Consider the following 24,251-nt stretch of genomic DNA (forward strand, 5'->3'; position numbering starts at 1 on the left):
AATTATTTCTCACTGAGGTCTGCTCTCCACCTAACTTAAAAAACAAGCAAAGAACATCCTTCCATCCTTTTTATTCTTGTTCTTTGGGGGCAAGACAAACTCCACAAGACAGAAGATGAGTTTGGGATACAGCTAACAGGCAGGGAAGTAACTTTCTCTTCCAAGTCTATCTCCACTGTGGGCTAAACACTTAATGAATGTAGATGCTAGGATTAGGAATAATTATTAACATCCTGGGGAGGTATGGATGGGCAAACCAGCATGTCATCAGCACTAGAGCCAGACAATCTTTCCTTTTTTATTATATTTGTGATATCTCTAATTTCCTTGGCATAATGCACTTAATCCATAATTATAAAATTTGCAACTAGTCCTTGGCTTTGCTGTGTTCTCGTAACATGAGAGTGATTCTGTGTTTTTTATTAATTTAACTTGTATAAGCTAACAGATTGCCATTAAAAAATCCCAGAATTTCTCAACCAGTACAGCTAATAGCTGTATTTCAGCAAAGGTCCCATGGTACATGTTGAACAATAACTACCACTTCTGTGCCACTTGCAGTTTTTAATTGAATTTCTATCCCATGGATATCATGTCACAGCCATTCATCTGCTCCAATAAGTCTTCTGATATTAAACAAGTTCTTCCAAGTTATTATTGTAGTACAAATGCTGCTCGAAGGTTGATTTGCATTGCATATACACTGGTCTGGGGAAGGTAATGCAGTGCAGGAAATCTTAGCTTGTGTAGGCACAAAGCAATTATTTTTGCTGAAATTATTGTGCTGTACCTTTCCACTTCTTCTCATGTTGGAATGATAAGATCTGCTTTTCTCTCCTACCTAGAGTGAGACACTGACATTGGAAAAATATTTTACAGCTCTTTAGTCTGCAGCAAATCACTCCTTGTTTCTGCTCTTGCTTAGAGGTCCTGACTCTTGAGCTGACTGCACTGGCATGAACTTGGACCAGACTGTCATGTGGTGGGGTCTGAACAGCTCCAGAATAATAAACTCTGACACTTCTGAAACTGTGCTCTTGGGTTCAGGGCATGGAACTGAGGGGATTCATGGTGTAGACTTTGCTGTCACCTTAACTCTGCCTTTTTCTTTAATTTTCTAACCTTTTTCAAAAGGTGAACCAAATCATTGTGTTTTGAGGAAGGATTTAAACTCTGATTTCTCTCTGCCAGATTCAGAGACTTCTCATGTCTGACAGTGTGTTTATGATATTGAAGCACTACAGTCAATGGCTAATGTCTCATTTTTGGGCTCTTCTTATTGAATGGTGTATTTGGCTGATGGCATATAGTAAACAAAAGCAGGGTGAAGTTTCTGACCAAACTGGGGAGAGGGTCTGCATCACTAGACTGTTCAGGAGGGAAGGTCTGAACTATTTTTTCTGGCCAGCAGTGTGCAAAAGCAGAGGGAATATCTTCATTGCTGAAATAGAAATGAAACACTGTCTGGCAAAGCTCTTGTTGGGATTTTTCTCAGGGGTTGCAACAAGTAGTGCAAGCATGCCATACTAAGTATTAATTACATGGAGATTCCAATGTGCAAAATTAATGGTAATTTCCCAGCATGATTTTCTCTCTCCTCTGTTTTCTATTGATTAGTATACTAAAATCTATTTGGGAATTAATAATTCAGTCACCTGAGAAGTCACAGTGACTCCAAGCATCTGGGCTTTGGAGTTGCTGCCTCCCAGCTGAAGTTCAGTCTGACAGTCACCATGCTGTCTCCCTCTCTGCTTGAGTCTGAGGGACATGCCTGGGTGCACTCAGGAGGGTGCAGAGAATCACTCAAATAACTGGCCTGTTCTTGGTTTGGTGTGACATGATGGGTGTCAGTGTCTGCCCTTCAGCATGTTCACAAGAAGTTCTCAGGAAACTGCCACTCTGCAGGTTACTGGTGTGGGGCAGGTCTGTGTGGGGTGCAGGTTGTGTCAGGGCCCCCAAGCTGCCCATATGTGAAAAGCTGCTCAGCTCACCAGAGGTTTCATTTCAGGAGGCGTTCCATTTTTTATTTTTTAAAGGATCTTGGAGAATAAATTCCTTTAATGGTGTGCCTGTTGTGATGACAAGGTCTTACCTGCACTGTGGCATAGGGACCAAAGGACATCTGGGCCCTGCTGAATGGGCATCACTGCAATCTGTTTCATGCTTGAAGGAGCATCTGCCTGGGGGTATCCTGGTGTGCAGAGTGTGAGCCTTGCTGTAAGGACAGCATTTGCTGTTTTTATTTACATCCCTCTTTCTGGATCCAGCATCATCTGGGATGTTCATGGGTCAGCCCTGGGTTTAGCACTCCCTTGTGAGGATTCAACCTGTTTTCAGTTCCCACTGATCTATCCAGGAGGCATTTCAAAGCATGCAGCAAAATCCCATTTAGAGCCTGTCTGGAACCTCGGTGTGAAAAACCCTGCCTCTTTATCTTCCTTGTAAGGTTGCAACTATGATATTAGCTTGTGACAGCAATTATTGATGGTGTCATTAAGGATGAGATAGAATTCCTGGAAATGCATTTAATATTTTCCCCGTTTTTGCTGAGGGGACACTGATAAGTGGTGGCAGAATGAGATGTAAAAAAATAAAAAGAGACAGAGAGAAGGTGGGGGTTAAAGAAACCCATGTTTATTGTATGCCCTCATCCATGAGGAAGGGAGAATAATTCATGAAAAACTTTGTGTACCAGAGCTATTAAATTGTAATCTTTGCTAAATAATGACTTGTAGCAAAACCCCATCATTATTTATTTTCTTTATTTTCAGCATCAGTTGTGTAAAGTATGGACAAAGAAATAACCCCTTTAGAAAGCACTCCCAATGTGCTGTTACAGTTGGCTTGAAAAGACAGCTGCTATTTCACCACGCTGCTTTGATTATTACAAACACATTGTTTTAAAGCTTAGCAGCTGTGTAATAGTACATGATGCATATGTACATGATGTTATATCTCTTTCTGCATTCCCTCTTTCAGTAATCACTGCACTTAAAGCTCAGTATGAACTTTATTGATCCATGGTTGTAGCTCGTTAAAACAGATCTATTCTCTTGGGTCTGAGTCAAGGACAAATAAATATTTGTGTCTAAAACGGACTCTGGGGGAAAGTTTTTTTGTCTGCATGGACTGTGATTAATATAGGCACACACTAGAGGGGTTGAAGGGGTATTGGGAGAGGGAGGGATGGGGGAAATGAATTGGAGGAAGCTTGGTTAAGATCAGCAAATTTCCTGTAGTGGGAAATCCTCTCACTGGTTTCTATTTTCAACTGTCTAAGGGATGCAGGTTCACTGTGGTGCTTATTTAAAAGTGGATGATGCAGGATGTTCTGAGGAACATGCTGTACTGAGGCTTCCAGTTTTGGATGGGATGAGTAGTTGCTTTTGGACATATAATAACTGAGGGCCTAATGTTAGAACATGAGTAACCTGCAGCATACTCAAGGCAGTGGTGTGAATCCAGCAGGTTTCTGGTCCAGATGCTCTCACAGGAAGCCTTTAAAGGGACAAAGGTGGGGCAAGAACATTCATCTGTTCTGAGCTCTGGCCACTCATCACTGCCCTGGTTCTTTGGAATAAACTAAAGAGATGAACCACTTTTCTACATGTTCTTTTGCTCAGGGTGTCCACACACTGTTTGCTCATCTGTCAGCCACGACTAAATGCTTATGCTAGAAATCATGGCAACATGTGAATCTCCTTCTTTTTCATCTCTATTTCATTTTCTCCACTGTCCTCAGAGTAAAACCTGCAGAGGTGTGCACAGACAAGTCTGCAGAACTGCCTCTGCACCAGGTGGTTGCTCAGACCCCTGTTTACTCAGGGAGGTTGATATCAGAGCACTCCCATTCAGCCTGCAGGAAGATTCATTTCCAGAATGTTAAAGCTGATGTTAAAACAAACCACGTGCTTTCTGGTAAGGCAGCTAAAAGGGATAAGGAAATGGCCAATGATGAGTTGCCACTATTTCCCAATTAATCACAGGCCATTACAATTTACTAAAAGATGGGCAACCCTTTACACTGACATTATCCATGGGGACTTAAAGGTACCTTCCAGGAGTGTAATAGCATGATTCATTTTGTCACTGGCTTTTGAAGTATCAGGTTGAGTAGAATGAAGGAAAAAAAAAGCCATTTCTTTCCTGGTCTAAATAAAATCACTAAAAAAGTGCCCTTGCTTTAAAACCTTTCAGGGGTTCTAATCCAATTGGGTTAGAGTACAATTAAATATATCCTTCACAATTTATTGAATTTGGGTCTAAATTTTTGGTTTTTTTAGGCATGGATCCATGGGTAGTGCTGTCAGTAACTTGGGAGGTGCTATACTCCAACCTAGGTGTTTGGAACAGCAGCAAAATGTGCCCTCCAGTGTAAAAACCACATAGGAAACCTGTGGCAAAGTAGGAACCCTGCAGGTCTCCCAAGATACCTTCCAATGCCTTTAGTGCAACAGAGTTATTTCTACAGTGAGTCTGCAGGTTGATTGTGTTTGAGTCTTTCTATGATTAAATCTAAAGACATAAAGTAAATCCATGGTGTGTTTAGGAAAAGGACTTGGATCATGGACAGCTTTCTCCTTTCATTTGCATTGATAATATGCAGGGTACTTAGCCCTTCATAAAATTCATTTAGATAAAAGTCAAGACTCTAAGAACCTTCTCAGCACACTACTTAGGAGGAAAAGCACAGAAATATTTATCCTTGTGTTTGGGGTTCTAAACAGAAGTATTCCTTCTCTGACAGCCAGAGGAAATAGCTGCAATGTAGCTCTGAAGCCAATACTCAGTTTGAACAGTTTTAAACTGGGTCTTTCTGACTGTTTCTTAAGTCAACCCATCAAGCTGGAGAGATGACTGATCTCTTCCAGTGCTTCCTTTTCTGTCCTTGTGTCTCAGCCTCAGAGACCTTCCCTCGTGAGTTTGGAGGGAATGTGCATTTCCTCGTGCTCCATTTACAATTCCTTCGTTAAAAAGATAATCACTCAGCTATCACCTGGGGGACTGGCTGATGCTGATTGACTTTTCAAGCTGCTCCCACTTTATTGATCTTCTGTCTGAAAAGATTCCAACAGGTTTATTCTCCCAAAGGCAAAGTGTTTTGTGTTAGATGAGCTTCTGCTGGCTGAGTGCAAAAGATGACGGGAAAAGGAGGTTTTTTTGGGATGAAATTATGCTTGAACCAACGTGGTGGTTTGAAAGATATTAGGCAGTGAAGGTCTCAGGGCATTGGCAGAGTGGGATTGATGAGCTGGGTGCTTTCTGAGCTGCCCACAGCTGGCAAATGTTTGGTTGGGAAGGGGGACCCCTGCCCTGTGGATCACAGTAATTCATTAAACTTGATGATAAACTGCAAGCTCACCTTTTTGCAGAATCTGTATTGATGCAAGCTTAGACCCAGTGTCTGCATTTTGAAAACGTGACTGGAGTCAAGGCTGTTAATCCTCGTGCTCAGGGAATAAATAAAACTCACACTCAGCCAGTGCTGCTGTGAAATCCTTACCTGCAGTGTAGCACTGAATTTGGGAGAGGTGTAGTGCAGCTGCTGACCTGACTATTGCACAAACCAAGAAACTGGGTGACAGCTGTCTTTCATTTTTGCACTTAAATCCCTGTCCCTGTATTTCTCAACTAAAATTCTTCACTCTGAGGAACTAGAGGAGCATATAGTGTCATAATCTGACTGTCTGGATGAGACAGGACCAGAGTCACTTGGGAGCACTCAGAACAACCCTAGCTTCTTGCCTGGGGAGCCAGTTGTGTAACCAGGTCACCCTGCAGAGCAAGTGGTGCAGCCTACAGAACAGCACTGTCAGCTGTATCATCTGGCCTGGAAGCTCCTTCTGACTGGTGAATTATGATGTCTCTGCTATGAGATGCTCCAAAATGTTATTTCAAAAGGCTGGGAGGGTTTGCAGATCCTGTCATGGGTATTTCAATGGTAATTGGAATGGATAAGCTTTGAAGAACTCAGGAATGTGCTGATTTTATGTTTTATATATTTATTTCTCCTATTGAAAGGCAACTTGTGCTGAAGTCTGTTCTGGTGGGAATATGAATACCACAAAGTACCTGTTGAGAGCAATATTACCCTGAGACTTGTGTTCTTTTTTATGGCTCCAAATTCTATTTCCTTCTTTAGAAAACTAAATTTGCACTATTGCTTTGTCTTATATATGCAAGTTCAAACTTTGAAGATTTTCAGAAATGCAGAGTTCTCACCAATGCAAAATCGTGAAATACTTGCAAAATGCATTACATCCTCTTGTTAATGATGTTATTAGTCTTTAAAGATATACACAGATATAGTGGGTTCTGACCTTTATTGTGCAAATTTGTGTAAATGTGCCAATATTACTCATTCACTTGTATGTGATAGGGCCATATTGATTTTAACTAATTGGGGATCTGGTGCTGTCCTATTGGTTCTAGAAAAGTAGCACATAGAGTTCTCAGTCATGGTCTGACTGGTGGTAAAGATGTGTTCCTAAGTCTAGAAGGTTCTTTCATTACCAGTCCCCAGCTGTCTCAGGTGGCTGCATCTCATGAGCTTCATATTTTTATATTTTTGGAACAGCAAGAGCCAGTTTTTCCCCAGGAAGCTAAGTTAATGTGAAACTTGGTGCTGAGGAGCCTTGCCTGAGGTCAGGCAGGATTCTGAGGTATTTATGTTCAGATTGTGTGGGTGTGCTGCTGGGGACAGTGACCTCTGTGGGTCTCAAGTAGGGGTAGACATAAGGCTTGTGGGAGAGGAGTCAGCTGAGGTAGGGACTGGGAGGAGCTGCAGGCTGACTGTAAAAGTTGGTTTGGGAATTGTCTGCAGTTTTTAATATCTGTGTCTAAGGAACTGGACTAAACTATCTTTATCACTGTCCTCCTTTTTAATTACATCAGTTTTGCAAAGATTTGCTGATGGTTTGAAAAAATTAACGTGCCTTGTGTTATTTTAGAGATGAGTCAGGTTCATCTAAATGTCCCCACAGTGCTGCCTACCACTGATGCCAAAACAGGCAGGCAGTGTCAGAAACAAAATCACCTTCCCTGGGGCATGAGTGGACACATGTGTGCATCCCCAGCTGGGAAACTGAGATTTGAATCACCTGTCCCCCTCTTTTAGAAGGGTATGGTGAGCTCCTCCCAGGGTAGTTTGTATAACCCAGAGTGTGCTTATTCTCTGAGTGGTTGGAAGGAATTCTTTGTCATGCACATCTACCACAAAAAAACAGAGTTGAGAGAGGGGGCAGTTCCATAGTCTCCCCTTGACATTTTGTTCAAGACACATTTAAGAGAAATTTTCCAGTTTAAATATGCACAGAATAGTGTAGATATTAAATGGAACTTCTAGAAGTGCTTCACAAAATCCTACATTCAAAGCACTCCCTTTTGCTATAAAATACTGCAAATTAAAATGATTAGCTACTTCAGAGAATCATTAGAGAAGCATTTTTAGCTATAGTAATAAAAGTAGAAAAGGGCCTGGGAAGGGCCTTGTTTCTAATTAATTATCTAATTAATATCTGATTAATTAATGAGGCTTTGTCATCAAAGCTGTCTTTTTTCTTTGAGGCTATTAAAGTGTCCTCTAGACCAAATTTCTTGAATATGTGTTGATAAGGCCATCTTTGCTGAGTCAGTCAAGTGCTTGGAATCAAATCAATACACTGCCTTATCAGGGATGCATAAAACACCTCTCTGGAAAATTAGAATACATCAGAATCAAGAACACGATAAATATGTCAGATCTTTTAGACAGTACAAATGGAAAATGAGTAATGATGAAGTGTAGTTCTTCAGAGCTGTAAAGAAGTAATGCTTTTACATAGACTTTGCAGCAGTGAAGTGACCAGAGCAGGAAAAATAGAGGCCCATGGAAAGGAAACTCTCTAAGCTCCAGATGGCCCCTGATTGAAGGTGGCTGAGCTCTGCTTTGGGTTGTGTCTGCATCTCATCTGATGAGGTTCTGTGAGGAACCATTTCTGCCAGCAGGCACCAAAAGGATTGCCAGCTCATCAGTGGTGTAATGGGACAAGCATGCAGTGAAGGGAAGGGCTTATCCCAGCTTTGGAGGAGAAGCCATTTCACATTTTATCAGGTCTCTGTTTATATTCTTTATGCTGCCAGCAACTGTTGGGAAATCCATATTATAGCTCTCTGCTTATCTCTGCTCTCTTCACTTTGTAATGTGATAGATTGTGTGTGTCTCAGTGGAGTCCTGATACCATTTGGCACCTGCTTCTTGTAGTAATTCTCACACATGTCCAGAATAATAACACTTTAAATGTAGAGCACTAGAACATTGTAATAAATCATGAACTTTTCATCTCAGTCAGGATGGCTGAGGTCCTTCCCTTTCATTTGAACTGCCAGCTCAGTGCATGCAATTTTCTAACCCATTTATGGTGAGATACACCTTGCTTTGTGCCACTTGTGTGTTGGCTGCTCTGGTCTCTTTTGACACTGAAGGGTGGAAGACTCCTTAGGAGAGCAATATATCCTCATCTATTTTAGGGTGAATAAAGCATCCTCTTAATTTACAGTTTTTGTCTAGTGTGGACAGGCTTGTCAGCTAGAGCTACCTGGTTTGTAGGTGGCTAAATTTAAGATGATATAAATGGTCATGGTAGAGAGAAGATGGAATCTTACAAATGAAGGAGTAAAGTTATTTCAGTTTCACAGTAGGAGGCACCCACCTTTGTTGCTCTTGTGCCTGCCTATTGTGGACTGTTCAGCAGCAGAGTATAAAGCAAAGTTTAGTAACCACTACATCTGCAGCCTGCTTGCTCTGCTCAGGTTCCCAGGTTCTCTGAAAGGATTCTTTGCTTCAGGCTTTTATAGTACAGGCTCTAGCCTGCCATCAAGTGTTAGGATCCATCAGTTTGGCTGGCTTTTGGCTGATCCATCCCTTTATTTCTGCTTCAGAGTAGAGTTTGCCATTCTTTGGTAGAAGCAAAATGTTCCTACAGGACAAGTGCAAGCACCATGCAGACCTGGCTTTCAAGTTAGTCCCCACCATCCCTGTAGGGTTAATAAACAAAAACTACTTCTCCATAAACTGTTCATGCCCATCTGAGTAGTTATCTCTGCCAGGAAATGACTGGTGTGAGCAGCCCCCCTGCCCTGTGTGATGGTGATCAAATGAAATGCTGCCACTAGAAATGTGACTGATATTTGCAACTCCTGTATTCATTGGCCATAATTCCAGAGGTGGAATATTCTGTATCCTTTTGTTAAACCCCTGCAGCATCCAGTGTCCTCCCAAAGGCTCATATGGATTAAATAGAAGAGGATATCTTTCCTGTAAAAAAACAAAACAAAACAAAAAAACAAAAACAAAAACAAACAAAAAAAAACAACCAAAAAAACAAAAAAACAAAAACAAACAACTAGAGAGGAAGCCAGTGTTCCTAGTTTTCTCACCTTTATTTTCAGCTGCTAATCACAAAGACTACTGCATCCTGGCAGCTCATTTTTCCTTGCCAGTCTCCACTCTATGTTGTAGATGGAAATTTATCAACAAAGGTCATCTTCAAGTCTTTTGGATGTTTGGTGATGGGAATCACCATTAATCAAAAAAGAAAGGGGGTGGATCATAATAGTAATTGAGGTGATATTCTGCTGTTTACAAGACATGCAAACTAAAAGGAATAAATTTTTTTTCCGAGAGACATTACCAAAATTATGATCTGCTTGAACTTCTTTTTCCCCAGTGGGATCTCTAGTTTTAGATACTTTTGAAACGTTATGGATCTGAAAATGCACTAGAACTGATGACTTATGGTTCCAGAAGTATTGACAATGTAAAACCTTGTGTGTAATAGCAGAAAGTGGTTTTATTTAGATTGTATTAACTGCTCTGGGTCTATGCTGATATACTTGGATAGTTGGGGTTTTTTTTCAGGAGGATTGGTCCCTGAAGCATCCATGACAAAAGATGTAATTGGACTAGTAAAACTAGAATTATCAGAGGCATGAATAGCTTGTACAAGGAAGGAGTGGCTGAATAAACAGAGAGTCTTGAGACTGGAAAAAAAAAGGATCTGAGCAGAGTATGACAACAATCAGTGAAATCACCAATGGCAGCATGGGCTCCATGGTTTTGTACTTGTTAAATGGCAGCAGTTAAAACAAAAGGGAGCCTCTCTTCACACAGCACAGAGCTGGGGTGTTTATTACCATGTGATAGTGAAGTTGGCAGAAGCTTCTCTGTGGGATTAGGCAGATTTATGGAATTAAAAGTCCCCTGATGGTTCTTGCATTCAAAGACATCATCTTTAATTTAGGGAGTCTGTGATATTGGGACATTACACCAGGAAGCAGCACCACATGCTTGCTTGATTTCTGTTCACTTCCCCAGACTTCATTGTGGCCCTTAGTTTCCTTTAGTAGGATGGAGACAAAGGGAGGCAGTTCTTTCTGCTTGCAATTGTAAAATATTCTGGTTTTACATTTATTGCAGTCACTAAACTCATGGTTGGGTACAAACAAGCACTCAGCAAATGTTTTGCTTTCTTAACTGGCCCATTCAGACTACACACACTGGAATTTCCTTGGTTAGTGAGTAGATTTAGCTCCCAGGGCTTCTGTAGATACTTCTGTTGTAAAATGTCCACATCTAGAATTGTGTCAGCTCCAGAAAGGGAAGGACTAAGAATCAGATTTTGTTTGTTACCTCCATTGAGGTAATTTTTGGTGTTATCAGATAACAGTGCCAGTAGTGTCTTGGCTGTGGGGTTAAAAGGTCCTTTGCCATGATCTAGGTAAATGTGGATTTTGTTTAATTGTGGTTTGGTTTGGGGTTTTTTTTAACTGCTTTTTTTTTTTGTTTTGTTTGGGCTTTTTTTACTTGTGAGGTATTTGTTTGTGGTTGTTGTGTGTGGGTTTGTGGTTTTTATTTGTTTTGTTTTGTTTTGTTTTGAATTTTATTTTATTTTTTCAGGAAGGTCTGTGTCAGTGACCAGATCAACCAGCCAGCCTTGCAGTGGTAATAGTGGGTCTGTCTGGCCACTGCCTCGGTGGACTCTGACTCAGGAGGAGTTTTTCTCTGTGTGTCATAGCTTGAGAAGGGTCTTTATCTCAGGGAAGGTAATTTGAGGGGAGGAAGGGGAAGAGAGAGAAGGAACCATGTTTCACAAGTGATGGAAGACTGGCTGCCTGAGTTCCTGTGTTGTGCAGTTGGGTTCTTTGTAGTGTATTAATATGTGGGCTGTGTTGGAATGTTTGCCTGAGCTGGATGTCCAGAGAGATGTGCCTCCTCTCATGTTTCATGGGATTTACTTTTATGCTGCAGCTTTTCTGAGCCCTTATAATTACTCTCCTTTTGCTGGCTCTTGATTTTCATGAAACTTGTAGAAACTTTGTTCCTCTTGGGTTTTTGTTTTTCTGGCAAAGTGGGAGAAAACTGACCAATGAGTAAAAGCAAGAAGTTGTTTGGGGGGTATGGAGAGACAAGCACACTGCAGGCAGTTTGCAGGCCCATGAGAAGTGAAGCAAATATTAATGTGGCAAGTTCCTGTTGCTCTCTGAAGTGCACAGAGAGCTGGGATATTCAACTCATTTAAGCAGAGCTGTGCCTCCACAGTTTTCAGTGTGGGGCTGCAGGTATGTATAGTGGGACTCTGAGCTGGAGACGAATGCATCAGCTTTAGAAAAAGCTCAGAAAATGGCTGAAAATCTAAAATCAAAAGAATGATGGCTGCTTCTCCACACAGAGAGAGTCACAGCATAGAGGAGAAACTCTCTGACAGGAGGGTTGGTGGAAGAGATTGACTTTTTCATCCCAGTCATTCAGTGCCAGCATTTGCAGCTTTTTTCTCCTGAGAGACTGATACATGTTTTATAGCCTATCTCCTAGCTCAGTAGCTGAGACTTCAAACAAACAAACCTGCCATTCTCTGTCTGACAGGGCCCTGAGATGGGAGGCATCAAGAGGAGAACTCTGTGGCATTCTTTCTGCCTCTGCACACCTCTAATTCGTATCTCTGTGACTGAGCAAGTCTTGCCACAGTAGGAAGTCTGCTGCTCAGGCCAGCTGGTTGGATTCACAGAGCAGCTCAGGCTCAGATTTAGAGGAACAAGATGGATTTTGTTAGCTTGTGGTGCTCTGACTTATGAGCAGGTTTTGTATAGAGAAGCTTCTTTGACTGGGTGTATCCCTTGCACCTTGCTCTGCCAGACTGGGGGATGCTGCAGTGATGGTTTAAACACAGGAGGGCAATGGAATCAAGCAGATGTTTTTTTTCTCACACTGTTTAAAACAGAATATAATGATGGGAGAATTTGCAGTATCCCAATAAAGCACTACATTATAAACCTTGCTTTTCCAAATGGAATATGCAGAATTTGGTGAGGAGCAAAAGTCTGATGCAGCCTAAACCCTCAAGGTCATCATCAGATACAAGGCCAAACCCATATTGTTACAGACAGGTGGGACAAAACACGTGGTCTGAGTTTATAAAGGACTGTAACATATGACCAGAATCCATTCCACATCACAGAATCAGTTAGGCTGGAACCTTTGGGATCATTGGGATCATTGAGCCCAGCCTGTGGCCCAACTCCCCCTTGCCAACCACACCATGACACTGAGTGCCATGTCCAGTCTCTCTTAGGTAACACTCCAGAGATGCTGACCCCACCATCCCCCTAGGCAGCCTGTTCCCATGTTTAATCAGCCTTTCTGTGGAGGAATTCCTCCTGATGTCCAACCTGAACTTGCCATGACACAGCTTGAGGCCCTGTCCTCTTGTCACTTGGGAGAAGAGGCTGACCCCAGCTCCCTACACCTCCCTTCAGGCAGCTGTAGAGAGTGATAAGGTCACTCCTGAGTTTCCTTTTCTCCAGGCTGAACACTTCCAGCTCCCTCAGCTGTTCCTCACAGGACTCATATTCCAGACCCTTCACCAGCTCTATCATCCTTCTCTGGACTCACTCCAGCATCTCAATGACTCTCTTGAGTGAGAGCCCAGAACTGGACAAGCTCTCAAGGTGCAGCCTCACCAGTGGAAGAACCACTGTAAACTCCTGGTCCTGCATTGTAAGAGTTTCTGTGCTACCAGCAGTGTACTGAGGTGCATTTTCTGAAAGCATTGTTAAAAGCACTTTTATGTACACACATATGTGTGGTTAGAAGCAATATGCAAATATCAGCTTGAGACTGAGGGCAGTAGCAACCTTCCAAGGTGATGAGATTCCAGGGATGCTCAGTGGAGCAACCCAGAGGAGAACCAGGTAGGCAGGATCAGTTTGCCATTAAAGACCTAAACAAAGTTAAAGCAGGCTTTTCAGGTGTGACTCATGGAAACCATCTTCTGTCATTTTGATATAAGTACATTTCTTCCCCTCCACTACTTTAGTAATGTGCTTGGAAAGGGGATCTTATTGTGACCAGGGGAATGGGAGAGAACATGGTATCCAGTCTGCTTGTAGTGTCAACAACTGTAAGGGTGTATGGCTAGTTAATTTGGAATTAGATGTAACTAGTAAAGGAAAAGGGTTCAAGTTAAGATTAAAAACTGACTCAAAACTTTTCTGTTCCACTTGTGGGTCATATCTCTTTAAATGTTCAGGCTTGGGTAACTAAAATTAGCAGCCAACTTTTTTTTTTTTTTTTTTTTTTTTTTTTTTTAATGCTTGTTTTCTAATTAGGCAATTTGGTGGTGGAGTTGAGCCCTATGCTAGATGATTGCAGAAGCTGAAATGGCTAATTGTAGATGCCTGCTTTTGAAAAAATGAACCATTACCTATGCAAGCTTTCAGCTTCTTCATCTCTAGAATAGAGATAGTATTTCCCAGTATGGCTTTTGGGGTTTTGCTAGTTTGAGGGGATTAGCACAAGACAAAAACCTTAGATTTTTTGGCCAGAAAAAGTGCTGTGGAAATACAGTATATTATTGTGATATCCTTTGAGATGTTTCTGTAAAACCAGTGGTGACTATCATGATAATAAAGCAAGCCTCAGAGAAGCTAACGAAATAATAACCCTACTTCCTTTCTAGCTGTCCTTTGAAAGGGCAAATGCAATGAGTGATAATGGTTTAATGAGGAGGAGTCATTAGAGCATGCAGCCTGCATCTTTAGAAGTGTGAAAGCATTTTGGGAGATCTTAAAATTACTCAGAGAACAAACGCAAAGTATCTCTGTCAGAATATGAAACTGTTATTTGTATTCTCTTTTAATGCTGATTGAAAGCAGTGATCTCTTTCACTGCCTGGTGGCTGGTACATGTGTAGTCACAGAAGTGGTTTGCTCATAGCTGCAGTGCTGTTGGAAGGATGAGATCAAGGAAGTGCCTCTGCTTGCCCTCTGTCTGTTATCCTCTGCTTAGAGCTTAGTGCTACCTGAGGACTCCTGACTTGTTGAATTTGCATTTGTAGGAGGCCTCATGTACTGGAATTAATTGTCCTGGATTATTCAGTTTCATTAATAAAGCTGCTTCAGTTTCAAGATTGGCTGGAGAGGGGAGGCTGCTATTTTTTTTTTTGTTTGTTTGTTTGTTTGATATTGATACCTGGCGAGACAAGAGCTTCAGATACTTTGGGTGGGAAAATTAATACTTTGGGTGGGAAAATTCTGTGAAAATACAGTACATTATTGTTGTATTGTTTGAGGTGTCTGTGTGAAGCCCAGCAGGTGATACTACTGTGCATTAGTACAGAAGAGTGGTAAGTGCAAATGGAGCTAGTATTAGCTCTGTTTTTGTATTAAAGTGTTAACCAAAACACAAGGAAGTGTCCATGGATTCTCACCCTCCAGGTAGGCTTCTTGTGAGGACCTTTCCTTGTCCATCTGCTGAGGGTTGTGTTTGCTGTGTCCCTATGACAGAAGCTGAGTTGGGTTGGGAGCCAGGCTCTCAACCAGACAATGTTTGCATGGGCTGGGGGGACTTTTCAGACAAATCAGCTGGTGCTGAGACTCCTCAGGTGTGGGATCCTGTACGATGTACCTGTTGGCTTGTTCTGGTAGGAAAAATCTTGTTGTTAGGAGAACAAAGTATGGAAACAGTAGAGAAACAAGCAGGGCAGTGAGGTTTCAAAGATGCCCACAAAAGAGGGGGAGGACACTGCAGAAACCCCTCTGTGACAAAGCAGCCCTTCTCCCCAGTCACGAATGGGTGATGCCACCCCCACATCATCTGCTCCTCTGGGTGGGATTTGCCAGTGTAGGGGCCTGAATCTGTCTCTGCAACTCAGAAAAATTAAATGCCTGGCACAAAGTAGGATGGGGGTGACTGAGGACTCAAGATGCCAGTTTAGGCACATTTTTATCTAGACAGGAGTTCAGCTGTTACAATTCTGAGCCACATTTGGATCCTAATCTTCAAGTCAAAAATCAACCTACCTAAATAAAACTGTTGTTCTTGGGTTTATTTTGGATTCTTACGTTGGATTTGTCTGAAAAAAGAATTTGTTCTAACGGTGCTGCTGATATCAGAGTCCTCCCATGTGTAGATATCATTTGCAGTCCCACACTGGCACATGAGGGCACAGCCTGGCCCCAAAGCCCAGCTGCATGGGAGCACCACAACTGGCCAGATGTGTATGATTAATGACTGCAGAGACAGATACTGCCCCAAAGGACTGAAGTTATCTTCTCTTTTCTGCTGGCCACCCTGAATGAAGCATAAAATCTTGTGTTTTAAGCAGAATAATGCTCAGACTGTAACTTGGAGCATCTGTTCACACAGTCATCCCCTTCCCCTGAGCTCTAATAACCACATGAACTCTTTTTGTCTCCTCTTTTCTCCAGGTCAACAGACTATGGCACTACCTATGAAAAGCTGAATGACAAAGTAGGTCTGAAGACTGTGCTGAGCTACCTGTATGTCAGTCCCACTAACAAGAGGAAGGTAAGGGAGAGCCATTGCACTGGTAGCTATAGAAACAAAATTACAGCATTCTGAGAGAAATTATGATCCTGAAGTGAAAGCTGTTGGTAATTCACAAGAGCTTGAATTTGTTGTCTAAGTTGCACTGATGCAATTCCATGGAATCCCATAGAACTGATCCTGCTTTACTTGTGATGATGATGAAGTGCTTAATTCCCTTCTGAATTTGCTGGAGAAGTAAAAAGGTTACAACTTTAAAGAACTCACACAAATATTTCTGGGTTTCTTGCTTACACCATCTTTGGCTATTACACATCTCCCTGCCTTGTGTCTCCTTATTATTAGAAATACTGAGTAAAAGGCATTTATTTCTGCATTTGACTCTTTTCCCCCACATTTGGAGGTAAAGATGTAAATGACATTTTCTTTGGTTGCATCATGCAAGGGGGCTGAAAGCAGAATATGCCTGGGAGAGTGGGTGGAAGACCTACAGTTTGATTAGGTTGTGTGGGAGTGAAGATGAGGTCACAGCTTTCCAAGCCCCTGCTCACTCTTCCCACGTGATGCAATTAGAGCTGCAGCTGGCTCACACAAGCACAGCCCAGGAACTGCTGCTCAGTGCCTTTCTGGTTTAAAATTATTGCTTGTGTTGATTCAGGGGAGGTAGTAGGACAAAGATGCTTTCAGCTACCCACAGGAATCAATGTGGGAGGGCTGCAGCACGAAGCTAATTGCTGACAGTGGCTTGATCACTCCAAACTGGCCATGTCCTGTCCTCATCAAAAGATTTCCAAACTAGTAACTTGCTACTTGTACTGTTCTTATTATGATGGTTGTGTTTTCCATCACTGGCCAGTCTACAGATGTTTTGGGACTGGTGTTTATGTCAGTGTATGGCTCTGGTTACTAAGTGTGTTTGGATGTACAGGGAAGAGGAAGAATGCAGTGGCCTTATATTTTATAATATATATATAAGAGTTTGCCTTATATTTTCCCTGATGCAGGAGCTGAACTGTTGTGACAACTACCTTGACATTTTTTTTTAACCTTTTTTTTTTTTTCCTGAGCAAAACAAATGAAGATGTTTTGTAGTGAGTTTTCCTGGCCTTCACACCCATCCTGTATCCAATATGGGGGGCACTGAAGAGTTAATTCTCCTTGATTCTGTTTCCAAAGCAACTCTGCCCACCCAAAAGCACAGGCAATATGCTCAGTTACAAATCCTACGTCACTGATGTAAAGACTCCCTCACAAATCAGAGTACAAGGATATATTATTATCTTCTAGCAATTTCTCAGGCTACTGAGCTGTACAGATTAGCAGTCTTTTTTTTTTTAATTAAAACCACCTACATTTCATCATATAGTGGCATATAGGCCTATCTTTACCTGCTGTTTACTTATCTGAGATTAGAAATTTTAAAGAAATTTTTTGGTTTTCTGTCTTAAGGAAATGATTTCTGGACCTATCTGTGCCCTTCTCATCCCTTCTGAAAAATCTTATTAAATGTAGAAGCTGGAAGGAAAACTTATAGGAAACCAGCTTTAGTGCTGGCTGCTGTGGGAACAACTTGCTTCCATTCTTTCTACCTCTGCTAAATATGTGAGCACTGTTCCTATGCATGCTTAAACAGCTGCTCTGTCTGAACTCTGCTTTGTTAACCTTCAAAGCCATTCCAGACATTCATGTAGCACTTGAGAAATGTCTGAACAAGGGTTACTGGACCAGAGCATCTGAAATTTGTCAAATTCAGGTTTGGGTTTATTTCCACCCACTCCTCTTACAGGTACTTTGAGGTTGTGCACTGCAAAAAATGCACTGGGGTTATCTTCTCCCAGGCTCTCTGGGTGAATATTTTTCCTCTGGCATGGGGAGTAAGCAGAATGGATTTGCTGAGCTCCTGAGAGCAGCTGCCAGTACTGAATCACAAAGCAACAGGTGGATCAGTTGCATCCCAGCAGGAAAAGCCCAGGTCCCTTGTGTTTCACCTCCAGCAGCAAAGTGCTGCCCTGTTGAACACGATGCAGGGATCTCTGGAGAGCTGCAGAAGAGGCAGTGAGTGGGCAGGGAGTACCAGCAGCAGCACCCATCACAGAGCCTGTGAGCACACATGAGCCATGCAGACCTTTCCAGGCAAGGAGTTTTCTTTCTCCCTCAGGCACTGAGTGCAGCCTGCAGCCTGGCAGCTCCTGTGGGTTCCTGATGGGTTTGCACATTGCTGCTGGCCCTGGCTACTCATTAGTGCTCAGAGGATTAGCACTTACTTGGAGGAGGAGAAAAGCTTTCCATACATTCATTCCTAATTGATTTACTAGTGAGAAGGATAATTACTTCTCAGCTACCCTGCAGAACTACAGTGGGAATTACCTGTCAGATTTCTTTGAAGACCCAAAATGCCTCTTTTCAGCTGTTAAATAGGAATTATGTGTTCAGCCAAATACCAGTTATATAAACATCATTTACCTGAATTGTGGCATAACCCTGGGCTCAATTATGAGGCACAGGGATTTAAAAGCTGGTATTTTGCTTTCTTCTTTTAAAAGAAAAGCCTTTTGTTTCTGATTTCTGCTTTTGAAAAAACTTTGGTGGGAATATTTTAATCTTTTTAGCAATGTGTGCTTTATTTCTTGGGGGTCAGATCTAGTCTGTAGCTGTTCTTGTTTTTTACATGTTGCCACTGGGTGATACCCACCCCACCACTCATGCACACGGTTGATCAAGGCACAGAGCAAAGCCAGCTGAGGTGGCTTTGGCTGGGGTGCAGATCTGGATGCCAGAGCTCCTGGCTGCTCTGGGACCAGGATGGGGTGTGTCCATTTCCTAGAAATCACAGAAGGTATTGGGGAAATGCACTTTGCCCTTGTGCAATTTGACATTTGCAGCTATGATTAAATCAATATAACATGAACATACCAAAGGAAATTGCTGAGAATTCTTTTTCCCAGCTATGATACCTGAGAGGTGTCATTCCTAGTGGTCAGGACCAGCTTGGTGATCTGAGACCACCTTGGGTGCTGCCATAAGGGAGCTGCCATGTGTTCAGTCTGCAGATCCTGGCTGCATTGGAGTCAGAACACTCCCTGCCATGAGCCAGGACTGCTCCATCTTCCCCTGGAGTGCCACACTGCTAATTCCCTTCCTAAGAGCTAACAAGTTCAGGGTTTCAAAATGTTTACAAGTGTATGGAAAGCCTCCTCTGCTGAGAGTTGAGGCTGCCAGACTTGGATCTGCTCTCCTGCAGGTGGTTGGGCTGTTTCTCCTCTCACTTGCACAATAGGCACTTGTGTTTGGATCAGGAGAATCTGCATTGAGCTCTCCTTACTGCTGTGAAATTCCAGGTGATCTTTGCCCTAAGCAAAGACAGCTCTGAAGTCCTGGGGACTGGCTTTCTTCAGCAGAGGGTTCCTGTTTGGGGCTCTGGTGAGAAGCCAAGTGCTTGCAGTGCTGGTCCTTCCAAGCCCATGAAGATGCTCTGATGTGGATTCCAGGGCACACCTTCCCTTCAGTGCCTCTGCCCACCCAGCTGTGGGCCTGGGAGAAAGCCACGGGTGAAGCATCTGCTTTGTCCACTTGCCAAATAGGTTGCAACAAGCAGGTAACCTGTAAACTTCAGAATGGAGAAATTTTCATATTTGTTTAGCAGAGCCCCTTCCTTACAGATGAATGGGATTTAACAGTACATGTTTGAGTGCTCTGAAAAGCTGAAATTAGCAAAATGCTTATCTTTTCTACCCTGAAGCCTGTTGTCTGTCTTTGGGAATATGACAAAAAGCTGCTTACACTCTGCTGGGCAGAGATCTTGGTTCCCTGCTGACCTTTAACTTAAAACTGTATTTTGGGCTTTAGTTACATTTTACTAGAGGCAGATTTTCACAGCAGTCTGGGAATTAAAAGTGTTTATTTCTTCCAAAACATGAAGGGAAAAATCTCTTTTTTGTTAATAGGAACATTTCTCTTGACTTCTTAAATTTCCAGTTTCTTTTTATCCCAATTCTCTTCTTTCTTTATGGTCGCTGAAAAAAATTCTGTTAGAAAATTGAATAATTTCCACAAAAAATTAAGCTTGTGATTTTTTGCTGAACTGGCTGCACTTCAAAATGTCACTGCTTGTAGCTGAAGTGTTGTGATTCCATATTTACTAGCATGAGTTGGTTCTGCTGGGTAAGATACCCTATTGTGAGAACATTTGCTTTCTTCTTGGTTGTCAATAGCAGGGTGCATTTTACAACTGATGCCTCACAGAGGGATGTAAAGCCCTTCCAAAAGGGTGCAGAAAGAAGATGAATCCCATATATCTGAAGCACTGCTCCTTTCAGGCACAGAGGTGCCACTTTGAATCTCAAGGAATTGTTGAACCATATATTTTAGGTATTACTTTTTCCTGTGAAATATTCTGTAAAGAGTGCTCATTCTTGGTGAAGATGTTGTTTAGTTGAAAACCCGGTTCTCACTACAAAACTTTTATCTCCACCTTTGGGAATACTGTGGAGGTGGAGAGGATGGAGTTAAAAAAAATTTAAAAGAAAGAGAGGAAAGAGAATAACAACTCTGACAAATCAACTCCACTTTCCTGTATAGAGAACTGCTCAGATAAGGTGTGGATAAACTGGAAGCCCTGATTGCATTTAGGATCTGAGGTGACAGTTCTGATGTCTTAGAAATACCTTCCTTCATGAATTTGCTATGCAATTCAGTTGGCTGCAGATGTTTTTAGCTTTTTCCCTGAGCTATTACAATCATTGTTGCAGGTGATGACTTGAAGAATTAAAAGGTCTGTAGCCTTTTATGCTGGCTGTCTGAGCAGAAACATCACCCAGGTGCAGTGCATGAAATGAGGACTCCCCCCATTTCCCCTTATACCAGAACTGAAGCATTTTAGGTTTTATTTAAAAGTAGACCTTCCAGCTAAGCTATTTGAACAGTAGGTGCAAACAGAATAAAGCAGAAATAAAATTATGGTGCTCAGTTATAGCTTTGAGAAAATGGTTTTTCAGACTTGTTTTTTTCATTGTCACAGAATCAAAATGGAGGGGAAGTGCAAGTCACTGAAGCTGTAAAAGCCAAAGTCATGCTGCACCTCTCATACCTCATCATGCCTCTGAACTTGGCCCATCAGAAGGAGAAATGTTTAGAGGTCTTTAGAGAGTAAGAATTTCTGAAAGATAAATCTAATTAGATTTGTTTGTGTCTGTGCAGTTTCTTGGGGGTGAAGTGCAGCAGCTGTTTATGAGCTGGCAGAGAGCAATGCTGTGTTGCTGCTCACATTAATGAAGGAAGAAATTAATTGTCTGTAATACTGTAATTGCAGAGGAATGCATCAGCCTGGCTGGTGGCTAGCTAGAATATTGGGAGTGACACCTCCCTTTACAGAAACTGGAGACCCCAAAATGAGCACAAGTCACTTGGACCTCCCTTTTATTTCTTCTTGCTCACTTGGAGAGTGACTGGGAGCAAAACCTGTCCTGGCCTTCTGTATCTCCAAAGGGAATTCTCAGCTGTGATTTGGTCTCAGGGCAGAGCCATGCTTCAAACTTGTTTTGGTTTTGCCTTCATTTCTTAGTTCACATGCTCCCAAGGGGAATTCTGTAGCATTTTGTTCTCTCCTTACTCATCAAATGTGTGTCAGGTTGATGAGGCAGAGATTCCAGCACATACCTGATGCTTGCTAGCCCAGCCTGAACTGAGCTGCCAGGCTTAGCCACAGCTCCCATTAATCATCTGCATCCCCTGCTATTGGTGAGGAACTGAGCTCTGGAGTATCCTAAAGCCATTTGGGGTTTAGGAAGATGGAAGGTTTCCTTGGACCCTTTTTCCTCATTGTGCTGACACCGAGATCAAGGGTCTGTGCTGCAAACTGGCACTTGCTGATGTGATCTCAAGAATGTATTTGTAACCCAGTGGGGCTGAGTTAGAGCCACAGGGCAGGGGTGATGGAACAAGCTGTTCCCACTGTCTTTCATCCCTAATCTTTCCCTTCAGCCTAATGGAATACAATCACTAAATAGCTCGTGGTTTTGCAGCTGCCATTAACAGGGACTAAATTACCTGACCTGCAAATGCTGCTGTAAAATTCCCAATGTGCACCCCTTCACTTTGAGCTGTACATGATGTTCTGTGTTCCTCAGGGCTCCAAAATCCATGCCACCCAGTCCAGAGTTGATGTGGGCAGATAGGAAAGCTAGCTTAGCTGAGCTCAGGTTTGCCTGCTCTGGTTATACCAGTGGATTGGACAGATGTGGCTGTGATCAGGGGAACATCTCAGCGTGTCCATCTCATAAATTCACTGCAGGAACAGTCACACTCCATCTCCAGAACTGAAAATTTAAATAGAGGAATAAAATGTGAATGAAGAAGTAATATTTTTCTTCACTTACTGATGTTGCAAAGATGATTTTCTCAAGGTCACCCACAACATTTATGGAAGAGTGAGAGGATGTGTGACATGATGTGTTTTATCTACAAGATGCAATCCTGTGAGCTGTTGTACATGGGATTCTCTCTACTTGTCCAATTAATTCAGCTTGAATTTGGCACCTGAGAAAAGAGATCATTTTTATAAATGTTTACAGGACTGTGACGTGCAACTGTGTGAAAAAAATCCTGAGTTACAGACATTTTGTAATACTACAAGAAGAGGACTTCAGGAATTTCTTGTTTTGAATGGTTTTCTGTTTTCTATTTTGAATTCTGCAGTCACATTTTCAGAGTAGGTTTCTCTGACCTTTCCTACCTAAGATATATCCTGATGCTGGATGACTTGGTTTATTCATGTTTTGAACATGGTCCAAGATCAATGAATGGAGGTATAAAGGCATAAGTACTCCTAAATCTTTTTCAGTGTGTTCAGGTTGGTTTAGTTGTTGGTTTTTTCTGTTGTCTCTTTTGTGTGTGGGTTTTTTAAAAATTATTATTACTAATAAATTTGAATATTGTGCCTCCTTATGAATCTTTGTAGTCAAGATGCTCCTGTGAGAGTTTTCTGCCTTCCTGCAGTCAGGGAATGCCAGATGCCCCACTGGAACCTGTCCTGACCTGTAGGATCCTGTCCCTAAAGAAAGAACAAAGTCTGTTTGCTTGCAGGTTTTCATTTCTGGCTTCACATAAACCATAGAGAAAAACAGAACTCGTGCAACACCTGTGGTCTGGGAGATGATCATCTTCCAGCACAGACAACACAGAACTGGGACTCAAACTTATAAGAGACCCCCAATGGAAGTTTTCCCCTTTCCTAAACACTATGATCATTGCCCTCCAGGGAAGGCTGTCCCTTGGAATTCATGAATGTGAAAACTGGGGATTCCTGGTGCAGTTGGTTCTCTCAAGAAGCAGATACATTTAAAAACAAACAGGGAAAAAAAAAACCAACCAGACCCACTGAACCACACACACTGCTCATCAGCTGTTTCTAAAAATAAATGCAATTGAGATAATTAACAAAATACTCCCATATGGCATTATTTAATGGGGCTGAAGGGAAGAGGGTTAGAAAATAGGTATAAATAGAAACAGCTATTTACAATGAAAGCCATCCTTTCAGTGCTTGTGAAGGAAAAGAAATTCATATATTACAAAACTTGAGTTAGGGTTGTCTTTGTGTACCTTTGTACATCTGTATTTCAAATTGCAAAGAATTTTTGGAGCAGAAGGACCTTGTAGGAGTGATAAGCTTGGCAGGATACTGGTGCATATCTATGACAGGGCTAAAATTCACTCCCTCTCTCCTGTTGCACTCTCTGCCTGCTCCACCTTGTCTTGCTCCAGTCAGGGCCCTACAGAGAGTTAGGGAGGTTACAAGGTTGTTAAGACAAGAAATGGGCTAAAACTGAAGAAGTCCCATCCACATTCAGATGCAGAGTTCCCAGAGCTGGCTGCCAGAAAAACAGAGGTAGTTTGCTCCAGTTTGGACAGTGAGGGTTAAAGAGCAGATCAGGAGTTATGATATCAACTAAAATAAAGCTGCAATTTTGTCACCTAGCATGAGCATTGCTTTTATGAAGGGGGCAGAGTGGAGCTGTGTGAACTTTCAGAGTGCCTTGCCTTGCTGAGAGGGAGGAGAGAGTCTGTCAGGAGGCATCACCTTGTACAGGGCTACCTGTATTAAACACATTGTCTGTCAGCAGGGTGAACACAGCTGCAGCTCCTGATATAGGGTGATTTTATGAGACTTTTTTCCTTTCTTCATCCTCCTTACCACACTCTGAAACATGGCCATCTCATTGACTGCTGTAGCTGCAATAATATATTAATTTATGAAGTATGAAAAATAAGGTAGTTTTGAATTAATGAGGAGGAGCATGGTGCTTCACAGACAGCAGGATAATCAATCAGTAATACTGAGTCACTATATCCTGTTATTAAAGAGGAGGGAAAAAGAATAGAATGGGTGGAGAGCAGCTCTTGGTAAAGGAGCAGGTGTGTCCTTTTGAAG

General features: G+C 42.1%; 1 protein-coding gene across 1 annotated transcript in view; it reads left to right on the forward strand.

The window, feature by feature from the left end:
• SORCS3 (sortilin related VPS10 domain containing receptor 3) overlaps positions 1 to 24,251 on the forward strand; it is a 260,476-nt gene that overhangs the window by 109,344 nt on the left and 126,881 nt on the right. The window contains exon 3 of the mRNA XM_056494921.1: positions 15,745 to 15,844. Coding sequence (XP_056350896.1) covers positions 15,745 to 15,844 — 100 coding nt within the window. The remainder of the gene's footprint in view (positions 1 to 15,744; positions 15,845 to 24,251) is intronic.

The sequence above is a fragment of the Oenanthe melanoleuca genome, chromosome 6 (genome assembly GCF_029582105.1).
Source record: "Oenanthe melanoleuca isolate GR-GAL-2019-014 chromosome 6, OMel1.0, whole genome shotgun sequence".
Classification (NCBI taxonomy): Eukaryota; Metazoa; Chordata; class Aves; order Passeriformes; family Muscicapidae; genus Oenanthe; species Oenanthe melanoleuca.